Genomic DNA, 21,846 nt, shown 5'->3' on the forward strand with positions numbered 1-21,846 from the left:
CAGCAACTATGGCTTGTATATAATACTGAAAAAGCTTCCACTTAAAGCCCTGGTGACACCACGACAATGTTGCTGGTCCTGAGTTTAAAAAAAGAGAAGGGAAATCCAGAGACTCTCTTTTAAGGATTGCCATTCCCCGACAACACTCAACTGGCATGACGTCATGCCGTAACTTCTCCACTAGTGAGAAGTGAGCAGTGTGAGCACTCGCGCAACGATCTGCCTGCTGTCACTGCAGTCAGGAAACAAGCATTTGCAATGCAATAGGTCTCGCATTTGTGAAATTTTAAGCTATTGGCATTGTAAAGGACAATACCTTTTATTTTATATGTTTTCAATACCAACACATAGATAAAGTTTTGTGATTTACAATGCCAGTAGCTCAAAGTCTCGCAAATGCGAGACCTATTGCATTGCAAATGCTTGTTTTTGTCATGGGTCTGCAGACCTGAGGGGGTTGGAGAACACTTGTAGGCTTGAGACTTCGGTGAGATTCACTGATCTGGGTGTGCAAATCCAGTTCAAGGTGCAACAAGGAACCAAGACCGCTAGCCACAGGTTTGCAAACCTCGGAGTGAGGGGGGAACAAGCAGGGTAAAGGGGTGCCAAACCTTGGGTTTCCGAACCCCATGGCAAAAATAAAGTGTTTTTAGATGTTGTGCCCAGGGTGTTAGGCAAAGCTTCTTCGAAAGTCTTTCATTTTTATTTTACAGGACACAGGGACCGAATCCCGTAGTCCTATAGTGACAGCCACAACATTTTTCTTCAAGTTATTGCCAGCTAATCGGAGAGCTTTTGGTCCGCATGCCTGGCTTTGGATCCGTGAAACAGAAATGGAAGACTGCAGAACAAGCTCCCTCATACAATCAGATTTTCCTGTTTAGGAATTTGGGCCCGCAGATTAACATTCCAGAAATCTTTGACTGACTGTCAATCTCCTTCCAAAATGTAGTTAAATACTAATTTCTCAAACCAATGAAAGGATTTGCACCAAACTAAAGTAAGGCACTTCCTTGAGTAAAATCATTTCATGCAAAAGTTGGTGTCACTTTTTTTTTTTTACACCCACCACCCCCTGTACAGATCTACACAAAACTTGTCATGCCAAACCCCAAACTCATTAATTTGGTTTCTGGAAAATGTGGTGCTCAGTTGTGGAATGGGGCAACAATGATACGTACAGCCCTGCGAAGCAACCTGCCTTCTCCACTGGGCTCGAACACCACGGCTTGGGCCCAAAGCCTTCTGTGTGCCCCTATATGTAAAATAAATAAATAAAGACTGTTGCGTAGGCCTTCTTTCCTGCGAAGCAAGGGTCATCTGGGCACTATTGCTAGCAAGGAAAATCTGCATGTAAATAGAGGTCAAAGTGGGCGGTATCTGTGGGGCTGATATGCTTATTAATATTACAAAAACGTCCTCACACTTTTTTGTTAAAATGCAGCCCTTGAGGCATCTCTTGTTGAACGTGAAGGCGAGAAAAGGCACGGTCTCCTGTGCAGTAATGCCAAGGGAGGGAGAGGGAGCTAAAGAAGAAACAGGCCTTCTCACCAGGGTGCCTGCTACCTGAAAGAGATGTCAATGTGTTCAATTGGTTAATCATGAAATGTAAAGGCTGCTTAGGAACCAGCATGTGCTTTAGTTGAGGGAGTCACGCTAAGCATCATGGTGACAAAGATGTATTATTCATGAGAGGTGTTATAAGGGTGTTATTAACGGAGTTTTGCGATTCATCCTTTATAAAAAATGTTGGCACTAGGTACTATCTGATTGTGTTCTACTTAAATATATACTTTAAAAGCACTTGTTTTATCCTAACCGATCATTTTGCTGCAGCCTATCCTGTACAGTTTTAAAATAATGACTTACATATTCAAAGTGCTTTCTGTCACAGGCTGGGGTCTTGTAACCATGCAAATACTCGACATTATTCTCCACTGCACCAAACCGCATACAATTATGTGAGTCTCAGGTCTCACACACCCAGAAATCCTCAGTGATCACATTAGCCAATTAAGATCTGAGCAGTTCTTCTGGGCACAGCGTCCTATTGAGCACATGGCTCTGCCTGTAAAGGCCCTGCCACCTCTTTGGCTGCCGGCTAAAAACACTCTCCGTCCCCTAGTTTACCATGTATGTTGCTTCCTCAACTGAATTTGGCATTGAGAATAAGGGTAGCCTTGCTCGACAGTTGTTTGCTTTATGGTGACTGTCTTATCTTCACAGGTGTCTGTGGATCTGCGCAGTACTTCGATTCGCGTAGCGATGAAGGAAGGAAGCTCAGAGCGTGTACTCATGGAGGGGACTCTCACCCACAAGATCAACACAGAGACCTCACTTTGGAGCCTGGAACCTGGAAAATGTGTTGTGGTAAGTGCTGCCAGCACCATACCGAGGAGTGAGCTCATTCAGCTTGGCTGTCAAGATGCTGCCTCAGCAAATCCAGTTTCAAAAGCACTGGCCTGTTTAATTACATCCACATGTCCTGTATGCCAGGCTGCCCGTGCCTCTTAAATGATATGCTTGCCGATAGCACTTGATGTAGACATGGCCCGTGACCCCTCATCTTGAGACCCTGTTTTGCACCTAGTTGACCTGATTCTGTAATAGAATATGGCAGTTAAAATGGCACCTCTCAAGCTATCAGGGAATAGCTATAGTATCGCTGACAGTAGTATTCTTAATCACTTATAAATACATGATTTCTAGGACTTTGCTCCAAACTCCTGCCCATAAAGTATGAAACATAGACATTAAAAATGGATGATTCAGTAATATTAAATCATTTCAATGTGCAGGCTGCAGTATTTTGCCCAGAACATTCTTCACAAAACAATACTTTTTGTCCCATATGCAAGAATAGCTTCTAGAACAATGGTTGATGGGGAGAGCCTTGCGAGGGGTGACAACAGAGTGCTTGGAATTGTTTAAGCAATGAGGTGCTTGTCTAGAATTCCCCTCAGTGGAGGCCTGTGCATATTGTACTTCGTGCTCCTCATCATGGTGGAAAGTAAATCTGTACATCACTTTTTATCACAGGGTCTAGTAGTGCAGTTCATTGGAGTTTTAAAGTGCGCGTGCGTATTATCCATGCCCACCCCATGTATTTAGCCACTGCAACTGTGTCCCTAATCTTGCAATTGCAGTGGCTAAATACATGGGGTGGGCATGGATAATACGCACGCGCACTTTAAAACTCCAATGAACTGCACTACTAGACCCTGTGATTTAAACTTTGTGCTGTGTCTCTTTTTCTTTTTAAAAAAATGATTATTTTCTGTTTTATTCGTCAACATGTATAAACTGCTTAGAATGTAATACTTTTTTATTGTTAGACTAGTATTTATATTTGTATAAGCTTAGGGATCTGCTTTTATGACAATGTTGTCGAATAAAGTATTTAAACTTGAAAAAAACTTGTAAATCTGTACATCACTTTTTATACAGTTTATGATGCCATGAAGACGCAGCTTCCCATAATTCTTGTTGCCCTTTGTAGACATCCATCTTTCTTCTTCCTCACACTGCCTCTCTAATGGTAGGGTTTTTTCTGAGGCCTATAGGCTTTGATCTTCGTTGTTCACTTTTTCTGATGCCTACCGGAAATCCAGAGCCGGCAGTCGATTTACGCAATATGTCTAAGTACTGCCTTCTCTTTTGATACTTGGTACACATTTCTCATATGATTGCAAAGGACATTGGTCTTTTTGCTAGTTTCATTTGCTGAACGAGTGCTGAATGGCCTCTAAGCAGCATCTTCCCGCCTTCCTCCCACCCTCGCACACCTTCATTTGAGCTTCAGAGCCTCCAATACATATTGTATTTGTGATCTTGGTGGTCATCCCCATTGTGGTACACAAGGGGTTAAAGCACACTTGCAGATTCATTTATTGCACAGTTACCAGGCTTGAGATTTTCTGATATCCTCATTCAGACAATGATGGAGAAGACTGAAGATTCTGATTATCAGCCGGTCCTCACAGGTTGGAGATCCGAAATTGTATGTGTGGGCGACTGAGAGGATGGGAGAGAGAGGGGGAATAGTCATATGATGCTGCAAAGCTTGGTGTGCGTGGGAGAACAGCAAGAACGAGCACACCCAGTGTCTGCTTCTGTCAGGGAATGGAGGAGGAAGCCTCTTTTCATCAGCTAGAGAGCCCTGCTTCAGGGATGCACGCTTGCAGTCTTGAACCTACCCACCAGAAAGCCAGCCTGTGGTCATGACCCCCACCCACCCTTTGAACCCCTGGTGGAAGTTCTGTGCACTTAAAACGAGGTGTTTTTCACATTTTCAGCTGGGCTTCGTCCTATTCCACCAAAGCTATTCACCCCTTAATGCCCTTTTTACAGACTGGCCAGATTTGAAACTCGAATCATGCTCCATTTTTTAGAGCTGGTTCTCTTGAATGCTCCGAGTTTTGACTTCTCTTGCCAGTATTAAGAAGTGTAACACCTTGATGACACACGTAGACTTGATAAGTGCGTCCCTAAAGCATGCTGCCCTCTGGGCTCAGTCCTGATGGCCTTGTAGACCTGCTGAGACCCTTCATGCACGCTTCCCATTCTTATGCTGACTCTCTCCTGAGGTGCCTTTTCAGCCCCCTTCTGAAAGGAGAACACGAGCCTCAGCCTAGGACCCTCTGGAGGCGACAGAAATACCCAAACATAGGCCATGGTGTAGGATCGGTGACAGACCAGGCTGATAGAGAGGACAACAAAGTGCAGTTTTGCAGTCCAAGTGGTGATACTTGGTGAGTGGCCATTTTCACCTTTCCTTACAATTCTGCTCCAGTTGGGTACCTGCTACTGACACATTGTCATCTGTAGTGGTATTGAATCGCAGCTTATGATCAGGCACTTCCAGCTTTTTGTAATGAGTGTACATAGGGAGACACTCTTGTTATCCCCATTTTACCTGCATGGGAGTTGGGGGGGATTTTGAGATATAGCGTCTGGCTTGAGTTCTCATATTTGTAAACGGCAAAATCCCACATTTTGAGACGAAAGTGACATGAAGCTGTACAGTTGCCGAACCAGGAGGGACTCCTTGACCAAATAAAAGCTGCCCGGCAGAGATGAGATAGGGTGGCCTCCAGAGATGAGATAAGGTCTCCTAGGCTATCTGTGACCAAGAGAGGCCATGACCCAAGGTGCCCTGGGAGACTTGATAAAACGTTACTGTGAATTGAACTTTTCAAGACGCAGGACATTGGGGTTGTCCAGTGCCCATAAATAACCTTGTATCCTGTCAGAGTATCAAGGCAACACGAGTAGGATTTAAAATACAGACTAGTTTTAGATGTCCAGTTCAGTCCTGGAATACCCAGATAACCTTATGGCACTGAAGAAAATCAACATTGTATCTTGCAAACATTCCCAAACATTGATTCCCTGTCCCTCATTTCTACTTCTAAGGCACTGCGTTGCAACCAGAGCTACGGGATCAATGTATTTGGTTTCATAGCTTGTTCTGTTGGCCTTGACTTTGTATCCCCGGTCTTGCAATATTATGCGCCTATGTGATGTGTGCGAGGTCCCTACTAGTTTTCACAGAGCCTGCCTGTTTCATAGGTGATAGCTGCAGTCACTCTGATGTTATGCTGTTTGATGGTAAAACCAGATGAGTCTAAACTTATCAGAAGTACCGGCAAGAGACCTGGTTTTGACCAGAGGTCATCTTTTCAACTATCCTAACATTCTTAAGTGCATAGTATGGATCTATTCTATTTGAAAAGCACTACTCGTTACTGGTAGTAGACCTCTCTTAAGTTTTCGTTATTTGCAGCGCATCTGGTACCAGTTTCTCAACCTCCTTCCTTGAGTTATGCCTGGATTGTTCGACCATACCGACCACTGAGGAGGCCGGAAAGCTATGGAGACCTGTCTAACTATTGCTCGCCCAAAGTCCTGGGTCAGTATGTAAAGCAGGCAGCCCCATCAGTTAAACTGCTTTGTGCACCTTTCAACTAACAGGATGTCAGGAAATAGCCTGGCCACCCACAAAATGTTGGGTTTACGTTGCTGGCATGGACCAAAACAGACTCTGAATTGTTTGTGAATTGCAGAGCTAGCTCCAAGTTTGTGTCGAGACAATTAGCATCTCGACATTGAGAGGGAAGATTGGACAAGAAGGTGCCATAAGAACATCTGACTAAATATGCACAGGTGAAGATGGTGGTAATGATAAGAATGCAAGGAAATGGGGTACCGCTTATTTCACACCATGTTCTTCATTTTTACCAGGGCTCCTGTGAAAATGTGCTCAGAAAAAAACCTGTAAGATACTGGAACTGAAGTTTCCCCTGGCGATGTTAACCCATGCCAATTCCGACTAGGTCAGAGTGAACCCCTCAACCATGAATAGAGGAAGACCTCCTTACAAGTGGGCACGTAAAATGGGTGTAAAATGCACAGTGCATTGGTGCAGAGCCCCTTACCTGGCAGTATCAAGTCAGTTTCTTCGTCTGATTCTGAATTTTCACACAGGCACTGGCTACTAATTACGGTAAAATGTTATAGGACGGGGTTTCCTTACGTTCTTCCACCTACGGCCCTGTTTTGTTCTCGCAAGTGATTCAAACTAAGCAGCGAAACTAGGCTTCTTGCCAGAACGTTTCTGTTTTGCGAGTCAGTGAATTGCTGTGTAGACAATATCGTCTGCTGCAGTCTAGCATAGTTCACCCAGCGGCCACAAGAGGGCAGAGCGAACCCGGGCCCTCCTGTTCTCCCCTAAGAAACAAAGAGGGAAGAAAATCGAGGCAGGACTCGGTCAGTGTGTGTGCCTTATTTCCGCCCACACTTGCCTACTCTGCAAACAGGTCGGACTGGCCTATTGGGTAATCTGGCAGTGTCCAAAGGACTGGTTTGACAAGTCAGCGTGTGGGCCTCTTTTTCCTGTTCATGAGCCTCTTTTTCCTGTTCATGAGCCTCTTTTTCCTGTTCATGGGCCTCTTTTTCCTGTTCATGGGCCTCTTTTATGGTCCGGTGGACCATTTTTTATCGTTGAGTTCCCTGATATCACTAAATACTGCCTGCCGCAAGCATAAATGAATGCAGTCTTCCATACATTGCAGAACAGCAGTACAGTGTGTACTTACAAGTTCAAAACTGCCTTGATTTGAAGAATAAGTGGCACTTTTTTAGCGAGCTGATTCACTAATAGGGGACAGCTTTATTTGTGGTGCCCAGGCCTATTTTCTGTCCTTGTCCGACTCTGTGTTAAAAAACAGCTGAACTCCCTAAGTGAGCAGAAGTGCCTTCTCTCTTCCCAGGCCCTGTTCGACTGGGTTTGAATGTTTCTGCACCAGATTTTGTAAAACTGTTGTGCCCTTCAATGGTCCCTTTTCTTTCCCGTCAAGCCTCCAGTCCCTCCGGTGAGTTGGCTGCCCTAACTGCATTGTATCCACCACGCCTTCCATGGTTGCAACTTATCCAACACTCCCTTCCCGCCTATTCTCCAGCACTCTCTTACTTGGCTGGCTCTGCTCCGCCGGTCCCTTCCCTGGCTACCTCTTCTCAGCCACTCCCTTCTGTGCCTGCATCTACCAAACCCTTCGAAGGCTGCCCTCATCCACCACCTCTAATTGCGTTCCCTGGATCCCTCTTCTCCAGTCCACTCCTCCTCTTATGACCATCTCTTCTAACTCGTTGCTTAAATACTGCCAAGGCCTAAATTTCTTCTTTGTCGCTCAACTCCTGCCCATAGCTGCCTCGTTTCCATCGCTCCCCCAGGCCCTCTCATGGATGTTTCTTTCCATCACTCCCCCCTCCCGTTGCCTCTTCCCCATCGCCCCTCCACTTCCTCCTTTGGTTAGTCATCTCACGCCACCTCCAGCCTCTCCCATGGCCATCCTTATATAGTGAAACACACAAGATGATGGACGGAATGTTGCACAATGGCAAAACATTCACCCCCAGTCACAGATCTGGGTTTAATCCATCGTTATTTTGCTCACCAAGCCACCCCAGTTCAGACATGGCCATATGCAAATCAGTCTTGACCCTGTGTCTCATGGGAACAGTCTAAGGTGTGTTTTGCTGTTCACCCTATGTGGGAAGGGTATGCTCTTGCCCAGACGTGGGTCCCATGCACACTGCGCCACTGGAGTCAAGCTATCCTGGCTGAAGACGGCTGATAGCCAGAAACTGGTCCTAGGATGCTTGATTCCGGTCCAGGGAAGACATGGCTTGACAGTTCGGTCTGGACTGTTCCCATGAGGCACAGGGTCAAGACTGATTTGCATATGGCCATGTCTGAACTAGGGTGGCGTGGTGAGCAAAATAACGATGGATTAAACCCAGATCTGTGACTGGGGGTGAATGTTTTGCCAATGTGCAACATTCCGTCCCTCACCTTGTGTGTTTTGCTGTTCACCCTATGTGCGAAGGGTATGCCCAGCCGTGGGTCTCGTGCTCACTGCGCCACTGGAGTCAAGCTATCCTGGCTGAAGATGGCTGATAGCCAGAAACCAGTCTAAGGATGCTTGATTCCGGTCCAGGGAAGACATGGCTTGGCAGTTTGGTCTGGACTGTTCCCATGGGGCACAGGGTCAAGACTGACTTGCATATGGCCATGTCTGAACTGGGGTGGCGTGGTGAGCAAAATAACGATGGATTAAACCCAGATCTGTGACTGGGGGTGAATGTTTTGCCAATGTGCAACTTTCCGTCCATCACCTTGTGTGTTTTGCAATCCTTATACAGTGGCCATTTCCTACAGCACCACTTCTCTTCCACATTCTCCTCCAGTCTTTCCCCTCTCTTCGTTCCCACGGGCTACCGTTCTTCAGTTTTCTCTTCTCCCCAACTCTGGAGACTTCATTCATCTTCATACCTATTCTGTACCCTCCCATCAAACTTGTAATAACTTCCCTCTAGCCACCTTCTATCGCTTATCCAGTCACTCTCATCTCTCCTGTGCCTTCCTTTTCTGTCACTATCCTCGTTCAGTCTATTCCTTCTTTCCCCTTCCCATCACTTCTTTAGTCTTTCGATCCCCCCTCTTTGTGTACTTTCTTCTCTTCAGTCTATCTTCTCGATCACTTTGTCTGACCACTTCACCACCCTCCTCTGGTGAGTGTCCTCTTTCCCGTCCTTCTAGTCAGCCCTCTCATTTCACTTTCCACCACTCCTTAAGCCTCTTCCTTTCTCAATCAATCCTCTGTTTCCTCCCCTTCCCCAGTCTTTCTCCTTCAACACCTCTTCCTTCCTTCGCTCTCACTCCTTTCTTCTCGTACTCTGTCGCCTCTTCTGCCAGTGTGGATTATTCTTCCTTATTTTATACCACAGGGCTCCTCCCTGAGCCCGACGTTATTTAACGTCTATATGGGACCGCTGGCTGAGATCGTCCGTCCATATGGTATTAAGATCGTTACCTATGCTGACGATACTCAGCTGGTGGTCTCTTTGGTACAGGAAGATGGTTCTGCAATCAGGGTGGACCTAGCGGGATGTCTGGAGAAGGTAAAAGGCTGGATGACCCAGTCTTGTCTCAAACTTAATGGGGACAAGACGGAGCTCATGCTGCTGGGCCGATCGGCTCCAGCCTCAATTGACTCAATCTGGCCTTCTTGTCTAGGCTCGCCTCCAGTACCCAAGGATGCCATCAAAAGTTTGGGTATTTGGCTAGACCGGTCCCTGAAATTTGATTATCAGGCAACCAAGCTATCGGCTACCTGTTTCGGCCTTCTCAGAATCATCAGGAAGATCCTCCCTTTGCTACCCTTCGAAGCCAGGCAAATGGTGATACAGGGCCTGATCCAATCTCGTTTGGATTTTGGTAACGCTCTGTACTTGGGAGCCCCGACTCAACTTTGCGAAAGTTACAAGTCATTCAAAACTGTGCGACCCGCACCTTACTGCAAATTCCATGCAGACAGTCTGCTAAACCCGGACTAATAAGCCTGCACTGGCATCCTGTTAAGGACAGAATTAGTTTTAAGTCCCTATGTATTGCACACAAGGCATTTTGGGAAACTAGCCCGGCAATCAATGCCCCCTTAATCACTCAGTACCAGCCTAGCAGACAACTGCGCTCAGCCAATGCCTTTTTGGCCGTGGTGCCCAAGTTCAGAAGAACAAGAATAGGAGGCCGTTCCTTTTCCCTTAACGTGGCTAAGTTATGGAACACCCTCCCTTTCCTCCTGAGGTCCAATACGCAATTGACTTCCTTCCGAAAGCAATTGAAAACGTTTTTGTTTAACAAGTAGACCCCTCCCAGTGTCTAAAGCAACTGATATCATTTGTCCCACAACTAGCTCCTCCCCCCCCCCCCCCGGTCCCATGCCTTGTTAGACAACCCTCTCCAGTCTTAGCGCTTGGACGCCTACGGGCAGCTACGTGCGCTTTATAAGACCCATTTTCATTTCATTTCATTCATATTCTCCATCATCTCGCACTCTTTTCTCTCTCCCATCTATAGCCTTTTTCCTTGTTCTGCTCATGCACACTCCCTTCTGCCTTTAACTCTACCTTTCAATTCTGCCCGTTCCCTCCTCGTCTCATATTTGCAGTAACCCCCTTCTCTGTTTCCGTTTACTTTCTTCCGATTCTTCCCTCTTTCTTCTTGCTCTTTCACGCCTCCCCATTACTCTCAGGGTTGTCTTGCCCCTCTATTACCCACCATTCTCTTTTCTACACTCTTCTACTACTCCGCCCTCTTTCCTACCCATCAATGTGGTATTTCCCGTCCTTCCTGTCTCTACTATTCCTCCTATATTTTCCTTTTGACTTTTCATCCTCCTTCCGCTCTTCTTAATGCTTCCTACGTTTCCCCAGCTCTTCTGTGCGACCCTCGCCCTTTCTGCCATGTCCGCAGACCTCCTGCCACCTCTCCTTTACCTCGTTCTTATTTTCTGCCCCACTCACTTCCCTATCTGTGCTTCCTCATTCCTGTGTTCCATCTTGAACCCCGTCCTCACTTCTTATCTTATACCCATTACACTCATTTACTTTCCCCGTCTCCTCACTGCCTCTTCCTTCTTTCCTCATCCATCCGCCTTCTCTCCTCAGCTGCCTCTCCCGCTCCCTGTATCCCTCCCCTCTCCATCTCTCCGCGCTCCCCTCTCCCTCCTCCTTCCTCCTTCCTCCTCCTCGATGTCCATCTTCCCCTTCCCTCTCGCCGCCCACCCTGCGCTCGTAGTATTGATCTCGCGGCTTCTCATTAATTGCGTTGTCTTGCGCTTTGCTGCTGGCAGGGGGCTCTGTGCTCGCCTCACTGCCTCCGCAGCTCTTATGGCGGTGCCCCCACCCCCGCCGAGCCGGCAGCGTCTGATGGGCCGTGGCTAAGACTGTGTTGTCTTTATTTATTTTGCATCGATGCTCCGAGGCCGGCGAACAAATGAGGGATATCCATTTTGACTTCTGGTCGCTGGGGATGACCAGGCATATAACGCAAAAGGGAGTATGGAGTCGGAGAGTTCCCGCTGCTGGCCCCGCAGCCCGCCCGAGGTCTTGAGACCGTGCAGCGGGAACGCAGTCTGAAGACTGGCGGCGGGCTGGAACCTCGCACCGGGCCGTCCAGCCACTGGGAGCGGGACGCTTTCCAGAACCGCACAGGCCGCTTTCCAGAAGCCGCGCAGGCCAACGCCCAGAAATGCACACGGTGTAGCGTGCCTTCTGTCTGTAAACTGCTCATTTACGACATCGCGGCAGGGCTGGCCTTGGGCATGGCCGCAGGCCCGGGGCGCCAAATATTGCGAGGGGGCAGCAGGGAGCTGCCTACATTAATGTCATGTTAACTGCAGCTTGTCCTACCCACAATTGTCTCAGTCGGGTCCCGCTAAAGATTTATTAACCAGCCCGTAGTGTACCTCAGCTCATAGATATTTAATTTTAAACAGCCTCTGCAAAGTCCTGAAACTGACTGCGCCAAATCGGTTGACAGCGAGCTGTGCCACCAGGGCAGGCGCGGCGAGGTAACCTTGTGCTGCCTCAGCACTTCTTGGAACGGTACATTTTGATGTCGTCTTTCCTGCCACCCGCAGTGCAGGTTTGTTATGGAAATGAGGAATAGCGTTCCTGATTTGATTGGCAGACTACCGACATTTTAAACCAAAACAGCTACATTTTAGCTTTCTTCCTCTTAAAATGACACCCACGTATATGCAAATTGATGAGGATATTTCATTTCCATTTTTTGTCAAATTTTCCCTCTGATGGGATCTCAAATATCGGTAGCCGTGCATGCCCTGCTTCACACCACCGTGCCCATTATTCTCTCACATCACTCTCCATTCCCTCAATTCTTCTAGCGCACAGAGGAAGAGCGTGGTTGTGGTTTGGGGGCTTTTATCTCGTTCGATGCTGATGACGGAACCGCTCCGTCATCAGCTGCGATGGCGCTGTGCTGATGACGGAGCCGTTCCGTCATGGCCCGGCCGCCGCGCCTGCGCAAGGCGGAGATTCCGCATTGCGCTGGGCGTTCTATTGAGCGGGCGGGGCCATGACGGAACCGCTCCGTCATGAGCACAGCCCAACCGCGGCTGATGACGGAGCGGTTCCGTCATCAGCATGCGGCCGCCGCGTGGCCGCCCCGCCCCCTTAGTGCTGCGGCGGAATAGCCGCCGCAGCGATGTGGTTATTCACTAACTCGTACACAGAAATAAGCAAGACAAAATAGATTCCATGCATGACAGAAAAACACGATTCCACAGTTCACTAGACTGGTAAAGGAATTTCGTGAAGGGCCTATGCAGGGCCTAGCAAACACAAGAAGATGATGGACGGAGCACTGAAACTTTTCAGACACTCGCCCTCAGTCACAGATCTGGGTTGAATCCATCATCATTCTTTATCGCACTCCGCCATCCCAGTTTAGACCAAGCTTATGCAAATCAGTGTTGATCATTTTCCTAATGGAAACAGTCCAGCCTGCACTGCCAAGCCAGGTTTTCCCTAGACTGGAAACAAGCATCCAGGGACTATAAGGGGTAACACCCCTCATCAGCCAGGCTAGCTTGAATCCAGTGGCGATGCCAAGAGCAAGGGACCCACGCCTGGGCATACCCTGCCAACTTAGGGCGAACAAAGCAAACACACAGAGATGATGGACGGAGCGCTGAAACCTGTCGGACACTCACCCCCAGTACCAATTCTGGGTTGAATTCATTATCGTTCTTTAGCTTACTCTGCCACCCCAGTTCATACCAAGGTATATGCAAATCAGCCTTGACCCTGTTCCTAATGGGAACAGTCCGACTGGTTTCGGGGTAACAACCCTCATCAACCAGGCTAGCTTGAATCCAGTGGCAAATTGAGCAATGAACCCACAACTGGGCATACCCTGCCAACCTGCCTGGACTTGTAGTACACTTACTTTCATGTGCCTGTCGTGCAGTCTCACAGATGCTTCCTTTAATTAATGATGGGCATCTCCACATATATAATGTGTATGCTAGGGGTAGTAAGGTTGGGAAGTGCGAGGTCTTATTGGCTTTGGCTTCACTTTCGGAAATCCACTCTCTGGATAACAGTATTGTTATTGCCGGCGACTTAAATCGCACATTCAAACCCCTGGATATCTCTAATGATTTTGTAGGGAGAACAGAGGATATGCAATGGGGGGTCCCAATAATTGATCTGGTCCCTGTGGAACACTGGACAGAGGATATTATATGTTTAAATACCATCTGTCTAGAAAAGGGCCTTAGGGCATTAAATGGGAGAACAAAGAGCGACAGGGGGGGGGGCATGTACTTTCGATAATGGACGCAGTAGAAGCAGGATAGACTATGTCCTGTGTAGTCTGAAACTTTGGCAATCAGTATGTGACATGGAAGTTAAGATGAGGATTGAAAGTGACCACAATCCATTCTGCGTAGAGCACAAATGGTGGTCACCTCCAATAGTGAGCTTAAATGATGAATTGAATGTCCCTCTGTCTGTTCCAACTAACGATATGCACAGGTTAAAATGGCCCTGCGTATTAGCCAACCAGGTGTCTATGGCCAGTATAAATATCGAGGTTGACAAGGCGATAACCGCCCTGGAACACGTGAACTTAGTAATTCCAGGGTCAAAGGAAGTAACGGTTATCCATGATAATCTTTTTCTCACAATTAAGTCACATATTCAGAAGGCATGTAAGAAAAATAAAAAGGTACCTGACAGGCCGGCAAAATGGTATAACCTTCAATGTAGGAAAGCTCGGCTATCCTTGGGTTTGGCCATCAAGAGTAGGGACCTGGTAGCAATCAGAAGTGCCAGAAAGCTCTATAAGGATAGTATATCCTCAGCCAAGAAATTATGGGATGAGCTGCATTGGTCTGAGTTGAGAGAAGCTTGTAGGGCAAAAGACTCCAGACTTTTCTGGAACATTGTTAAATGGGGTAGGGGTGGCGCACCAGACTGCCCCAGTAACAATGTCCCGGAGGGGGCTTGGGTCAATCATTTTAAACCCCAATATGCTGAAACACTACTGGGCAGTGAGAGGGTTGGGATTACGGCCGTGTATTCTAATGGAAACTTTGTTGGCCCCAAAGAGATAGAAGTGGCTTTATGTGCTGGGGCTAGGGGCAGAGCACCGGGCTTAGATGGGGTCCCGGCGGATCGTTTTATTAATGACAAGGATCGCTGGGCAAAATATATCTTCCTTCTGGTTAATGCTATTGCCCAAGGGGCTATGGTACCAACATCTTGTAAGGGTGCGATCATCATACCCATATACAAGAAAGGTGAACGGTCGGTGCCCGGGAACTACAGACCGATAAGTTTGATTGCTACCATCCAAAAGGTGGTGGGGAGGATGATCGTAAACAGGCTTATGGACTGGGTTGATGAGAACAATGCCCTATCCCCATACCAAGCTGGATTCCGGAAGGCCACCAGTACAGTGGACCAGGTGTTCCGCTTTACCTTGCTGCGGTGGGGAACAGTGGTGCTAGGCGAGGGTAGCCTGTATGTCGCTTTTGTTGACTTGCGGGCTGCCTTCGACCTGGTCCCAGGGGAGAGGAGTTGGCCTAACGGCTAGGGCGCTCGACCTCTGACCTGGGGATCCGGGTTCGAGTCTCGGTAATGACGCCAATACCTCCTGTGATTCTGGGCAAATCACTTAATCTCCCCGTGCCTAAAAAAAAATGAATGTGTGTCCGTCCTCATGTAACGTAACTGGTGCTATGTAAAGCGCTCTGATACCTGATTCGGTTCGGGTCTAGTTCGCGCTATATAAAACTCTGCAAAAAAAAAGAACGTTATGGGTGGTCTTGAGGATCCTGGGTTTACCGGCAGATTTATTAACCATGGTTATTAGGTTACATGAGGCTAATTTTGCCAAAATTCAGTGGGGCAGGAACGGAGAAGTTGCTGCTGACTTCCCGGTAGAACGGGGAGTTCGCCATGGGTGTGCGATGGCTCCCTTGCTTTTTTCACTATTTATTAATGGGATAGTTGCTCGTATGTTGTCTGTTAGTGTAGACGCGCCCTCTTTGGCGGTCATCAAAGTTCCAATTTTGATGTTCGCCGATGACACCCTATTTTTGTCAAAGACCCCAAGTGGCTTGAAACGTGCTCTTCATATCTTTGATGAATTTTGCGGGGAGCACGGTTTGGAAGTCAACGTGGCTAAGACTAAGTTAATGACTTTCAACTGTCATCGTAGTTTTAGACCCAAAATATCTAGGAATAATTGTTTGTTAGAGGTTGTCAAGGCTTTTACCTATCTTGGCATTTACATAACCGACGATTTGAGATGGTCACAGCACATTGATATGGCGGCCCTAAGACATAGACAAATATCTGGAGCTCTGGGGGTGGAACATAGAAAATCGAAGTCCAAGCCAATTAAGCCAGTTTTGGAGGTTTACGAGGCCAAGGCCCTAGGGTCTGCTCTGTATGGCGCAGAGCTGTGGGGCTTTGGGAAGCTACATTCATTGCAGAAATCGGAAAACAAGTTCCTTAGGGCAGTCACTGGCCTTCCCAAAAGTACCCAATTGCTCCCTCTTAGACTTGACCTGGGGAGGAAGGCAGTAGGGGATTTGTCAAGGCTACGCCCTGTTCTATATTGGAGACGGCTTTGGACGACTCTGGAGATACATCATTATGCGGAGGGGTTCCTAGCAGTAATAAAAGCAGATGTCTTCCATAGAATAGGATGGTTAAAAGAAATTAGAACCACGCTGTGTGAGCTTGGTCTCCAAACCCTATGGGACACTCCTCTAGGAGAAGTCTTTCCGAGTAAAAAAGCATTGAAAGGGCTATATTGGGATTTTGTGGCCCTGCAAGATTGGAGAAAAACTGCTGCTGTCTCTATGACGGGGCGTTTCTTGGAAGCCAAATTGTATCCTGTGCTGGAAGACTACTGGGATAGTATAACAACGCCAGGGGACAGGAAGCTCCTATTCCAAATTAGATCAGGTGCGCTCCCTCTTAGATCGCTTACAAGGAGGTGGAGGAGTTCTTCCAATATAGATTGCCCTGCATGTGGAGCCTCAAAAGAAAGCATAGGTAATTTTTTATTTTCCTATAGGGCTTATGCCATCCCAAGAAGAGTTTGGCTAGCCCCAGCGTGTAGAAATTTAGGTACTACCAGTAGCCTAGTGGCTCTGAGAATCATTTGCACCAGCACTTTCATGCCCCTAGTTATAGCAGTCGCCAAGTATCTGGGATGGGCATGGTCTATCAGACAGAGAATTGTTGCCAAGAGATTGCCCTTATAAGCACCCTCTTTTACTAAGTAATTTTTAGCATTTATATTGTATTAACTATGTATTTTATCTCTTTTTTTAATGATTGTCAGTCAAAAATGAGGTATCTATTTAATGTTGTTTTTATAGATAAATGTATGTATGTGCTTTTATGAGAAATTTACTCGAATAAAGCCTCTTTGATTTGACTAATGAAGGGTCAGACTTCTTTCAGTTTATCTTACAACCCTTCTGCCTTACCTTGCCCCCACTCCTCGGCCGCAGGACGTTGAAGTGGGCAGATGGTCCGGTGCGTTACCTAGGGATCTGGTTGAGTTGTACACTACAGGACATTTGGAATATGAATTCTGGGAGGGCAGTGTAATGGTTACCGGGGATGGTAGGAATATGGTCCAAACTTCCGCTTTCACTTGCAAGTAGAATTGCCGTAGCACAGATGATAATATTGCCAACATTTCTTTACATGTTCATTAACACCCCAATGCTGCTTACACAAGCATTTAAAAAAAAACAAGATCACTTATGGTGTCCCTAGTCTGGGTCGGGAAACAGCCAGCGCGTCATGGGAGCTTTTGACGCTACCACGGGAGCGGTGGTTGGGGGTGCTCCAGATATATCACTGTATGCCTACTGCACTCAGGCTCAATTTGCTCATTTTTGGATTCACCCCACTCCATTCGAGCCACATGTGGTTGTGGATTTGGACAAAGCGACACCCACGCCCCTCTCGGTGGCCCTATCCCTGCCCTACAAGCGCCCCATAGAGGAAATAAACACCAATGAAATGTTACATTGGGCATGGAAGAAGTTGGCCCAACGGGCGAAACTTTCGCTCCTATTTGCTCCATTTATGCCCTTGGCTCAAAACCCTCATCTGCCCATATTGGCAGACAAAGGGATGATCGAGATACTATGACAGATGGATACTAATACATTTGCAGATTTATATCCTGAGGACAAATTTAGGCCCTCCCCTCTAAATCCCCCAGAGGGTCAGACTGGGCAGCTCACCGTAATATTTACTTATCACCGAATTAGAGCTGCATGCCGGCAATTGCACAGTACTTTTCCTAGTCCGCCACCTACATTACACGCACTGGAACACATAATAACAAAAACTCATCGCTAAGAAAGCTGATCACTACACCGTACAACACAATGCAGACGACTGCACCAATTATAAAGCCGAAAGCGATGATGGGCTGGAATTCCGAATTGAATCCACAAATTACAGAGGAGCAGTGGAAATTCTGCTGTGGGCAACTTCAGCACTATCCGCTAACTATAAACTGCTCCTAATCAATTTAAAATTTTTACATAGATGTTACAGGACGCCAACCCTACGACATAAAATGAGGCTCAGGTCCGATGACAAATGTTGGAGATGTGGAGCAGATTCAGCTTCATTTCTTCATATGGCATGGTATTGCCCTGCATATTTAGATATTGGACAGCTATTTTTAGTAAGATAGATGCCATATTAAAAACTCAAATAATACCCGCACCTACAGTAGGCATTTTAGGATACGTCCAGGTGACTCAAGCTGAGACCAGAAAACTGCATGCACTTATACTACTATTACCTAAACGTAGGGTCTCTATACATGGGGGAGATAAACGTGCACCCTCAAGCAAGGCATGGATACAGGATAGTAGTGTTTGTCAAAACCAGCTATCACTGTATTGGGAACTGGTGCCAACTCAGTCCAGACCAGAAGATATATGGGAGTGGGTCTTAAGCTGGCTGCGCACGCTACCATCAAACCGCAATACTCCCAAGAGGGGAAAGATGGAATACTTGTAGACATTCAGCACGTCAGCTTGGAAGTTGCTCCCCTATTCTAATATAGTGTAACTCGGAAACACACTGGCCTTGATCAACGGGACACGCAGCGCAAGCAGGAGAGTATGATCAGGTCCTGTGGAATGTGTTGGAGACGCTTGGAGGAGATCTTGACACATATGGTTCATGGGATGTCTCGTAGGGTATATCATTAATAACGTGGTGGAACATCCAGTGTTATTGTTCATCATATTGGTGGACCTCTCCATAGCTGTGCAATTTTATACTGTTACTTGTATTGTGCTGTATCGCTTACCTAGATTGTATTGATTCTGACATGCTGACCAGTTCTAGTTGTTTTTTCTTGTTGTTTGGTTCTAATTGAAATGTGAAATATGCACGAATGCCACACTTGTATAACCCAATTCGCACATTGAACTATGTGATTATTGTAACTTTAACAAAATGCCAATAAACGAGATTTAAAAAAGGTATTTGTTTGAGCAATACGAATTACATTGCGTTTCACATATTTAATATCAATTAAACTCAGTAACAGACCTTCAAAAAAAAAAAGTAAGGTTATTTGTCAGCTCTTTCATCCTTTCTACATTTGCTTGACCAAACAGTTGTTTTAGTCACCAGTTGTGATGCAGTTTTTGAAAGTGCTTGCATATATTTCCTTCTGCGTCCCATATTGTACCACAATGGGACCTGAACTTGATCCTCCTGTCTTTAATGTGCACCCCTTTTGAGCCTTTGCATAATTGTTCCCTGGGATTACTGACAATATAAGACAGTTTTGTCTCATTGTGGATATTTCTGTGCTCCTCGTCCGAGAGATGCAGGCGTTGTCAGTCGAGCCACGACATACCACCCTTTTCTCTGAAAATTAGGGCACAGGGCTTTGGCAGCTTGACTGTAAAAATGGAATCAGACTTCCTTTTGCCACAGGCTCCCTGCAACATCTCTCAAGAGAGGAGTAGAGCCTTTATTGGTTGGTTCCAAAAATTTCTCTTTGTTTTTAAATGGATTGGACTAAGAAGTACTGGGTGCATGACAAGCTTTTTGTTGGATTTTCCTGTGCTAAGAAAGAAAGGCAGCTCAGAAACGAACATTGCCAGATGGATTGTCCTATGCATAAAATGTGTTATTGTCTAGCCAAGAATGAGCTCCCTGAGGGCTTTCCGGCTCGTTCCACCAAACATGGCTGCCAGTACCTCTCTGGCAAGATGTGTTCGGCTGGACATCTGCCAGGCTTTCAATCAACAGGTGTGACATTCCGAAAAAGGTGCTCAATGTAGAATCTTGCTGACTGAGGTATTTTGTTTTAAATGAAAGGATGAGTGTAAATTGCATTAAAATTACCTGGATTATATGTAGTTTATTGTATTTCAGGTCGCACTATCCACTGTAGGGAAACTAGTGGTGACTTGCAGGAAATATTATCCCATAAATCCATCATTTCAAGTTTTGGTAGACATGTTTCGGTTTACCTGCACATTAGGGTCTATGGCATTCCTCGGGGCCTATATTTATACTATACCATAATCCAAATAATTGGTCCTCTGTTTTATTGTTTGAGGCATAAATGGTAAGGCCAGCATTCATACATGCAGTCATTGGCACATCTATATGCTAAAGGTTACACTGAGCTTGACGTTTATGATTTTCTTTAGGAGATGTAAGATACAAGTACCATAGAGTCACAATATTAAGTCCCATCTCTGCATTCGCTGGGACAGGAATATGTTAGTAAAACCAGAAATTCACCTTTGGGCACAGCAAACCCATGCTAAAAGTAAAACAGGACTATTTATTTCAGGTTTGGTAGAAGAACAAACACACATTTAGATGTTATCGCATACATGCATATTTTGAGCATGGATGGTCTACTTACCCTGTCTTTACGGTTCCTGAACCCAACAGGAACAATCCTCTGGTTTTCTGTTTTTCTCATAGTCAAACTCTTCCACACACAGGCTTCCATTTTAGGACATAACAATTGCTACAGTGACCTGCTAGTTGATGCAAAATCATGATAACCTACTGCATCTCAAGGATTCACCAGCCTTGCACCTAGGTACTTATTCTGTTTATAGAGAGGGACAAAAGCAATGTTTCCGGACACCCATGCAACCTGCATGGCCACATCCAAGCTTGCTGCATGATGTCAGCCTGCGACGGTACATATGCTAATGTAATCCTGTAAAGGTGGATTGATGATGCAGTTGGAGCACTGGGAAGTTCCTTTCCCACGTTGAAAGAAAAATCTAGTACATTTTATACAGTAGCATATGAAGCAAGCACACTCCGCCCACCACTATAGAGGCCATTTTTGCTATTCTACCAAAAACGGGCACGGACAGTTTGAATATGTCTTCCTCCCGTCCCTTATCCATTTTGAATTTAGACCATAAAATCTTGGGGGGAAAAATCTATTTAATAAGACTCCAATTAGTTTGACCACAGCTGATTCATACCTATCAAAATAGGATGGTGCCAAAGCGTAACACTGCTATCAGCTTTCATAGATTTTTCCTTGTTCTGGATTAGATACCAGTGACATAAAAATCTAGTAACACAATCCTTAATTTGATGATTAAATGCTGATAATATAAAGGTGGATTGTATTTATGTTTTTTGACTGGAGATCTTTGATAGTAGCCTCTGGCTAAGAGGTCTCATCAACCTATGATCTGGGTTAAAAATCACGTTGATTTTGCATGTAACTAGATGTTTTGCCCTCCCGGAGTTTCGATTACCTGTTGCTTTTACCCTGCACAGCAGTCTCCTACTTCAGAGGAAAAGGACTCCCGGATGTGATCCCGGTCTTCCAAATTGGCTGTAAATGGCCAATGTACCACACCCGTTTATCAAGCCCCTATAATTAATTCTTAACTTCTTGTCTTCAGTTTCTAAATCCACCATCTCCCCCAAGCTGCTGTTCTATTTCCCGTGCAAAATCAAAAGCCATTTCCTCAGAAACCTGGCCATGATTGTTGCAGATAGAACGCAGGTGAACACTACCACGTCGGTTCCTCAGGCAATTTCATGTAGTATGTATCCTGCCAACTGCTAGTGCCTAAACACATGCTGTTTGAAATTAAAGTTATGTGGCATAGGGAGGTTTAGCTCAAGGAATGGGAAAAAGACATAAGCTAAGAAAAGGAGAAAAGAATCTGGGGAGGGGACATCTGGGACAAAAATGTTCCTCAAAAGAGAAGCCATTCCAGAAGAGAGGAAAAAAGAAAATGGAAGACAGTATTATCTCCGGGCACAGGTATAATCTCATACTGCATGTGGACAACTGTGCTTTCAGTCCTGCAGAGCTTTGGTTTAGCAGCTTTTAAAAAGCCATTTTAATTGAGTTCTAGGTAGCAAATTCCCACGTTTTTGTATTATGAGAGCAGGGGTATAGGA

The 21,846-nt window shown here is 46.1% G+C and overlaps 1 protein-coding gene across 1 annotated transcript in view; it reads left to right on the forward strand.

The window, feature by feature from the left end:
• NUDCD3 (NudC domain containing 3) overlaps positions 1-21,846 on the forward strand; it is a 256,588-nt gene that overhangs the window by 171,763 nt on the left and 62,979 nt on the right. The window contains exon 5 of the mRNA XM_078666784.1: positions 2,227-2,370. Coding sequence (XP_078522910.1) covers positions 2,227-2,370 — 144 coding nt within the window. The remainder of the gene's footprint in view (positions 1-2,226; positions 2,371-21,846) is intronic.

This window comes from Lissotriton helveticus, chromosome 11 (genome assembly GCF_964261635.1).
Source record: "Lissotriton helveticus chromosome 11, aLisHel1.1, whole genome shotgun sequence".
In the NCBI taxonomy this organism is placed as follows: Eukaryota; Metazoa; Chordata; class Amphibia; order Caudata; family Salamandridae; genus Lissotriton; species Lissotriton helveticus.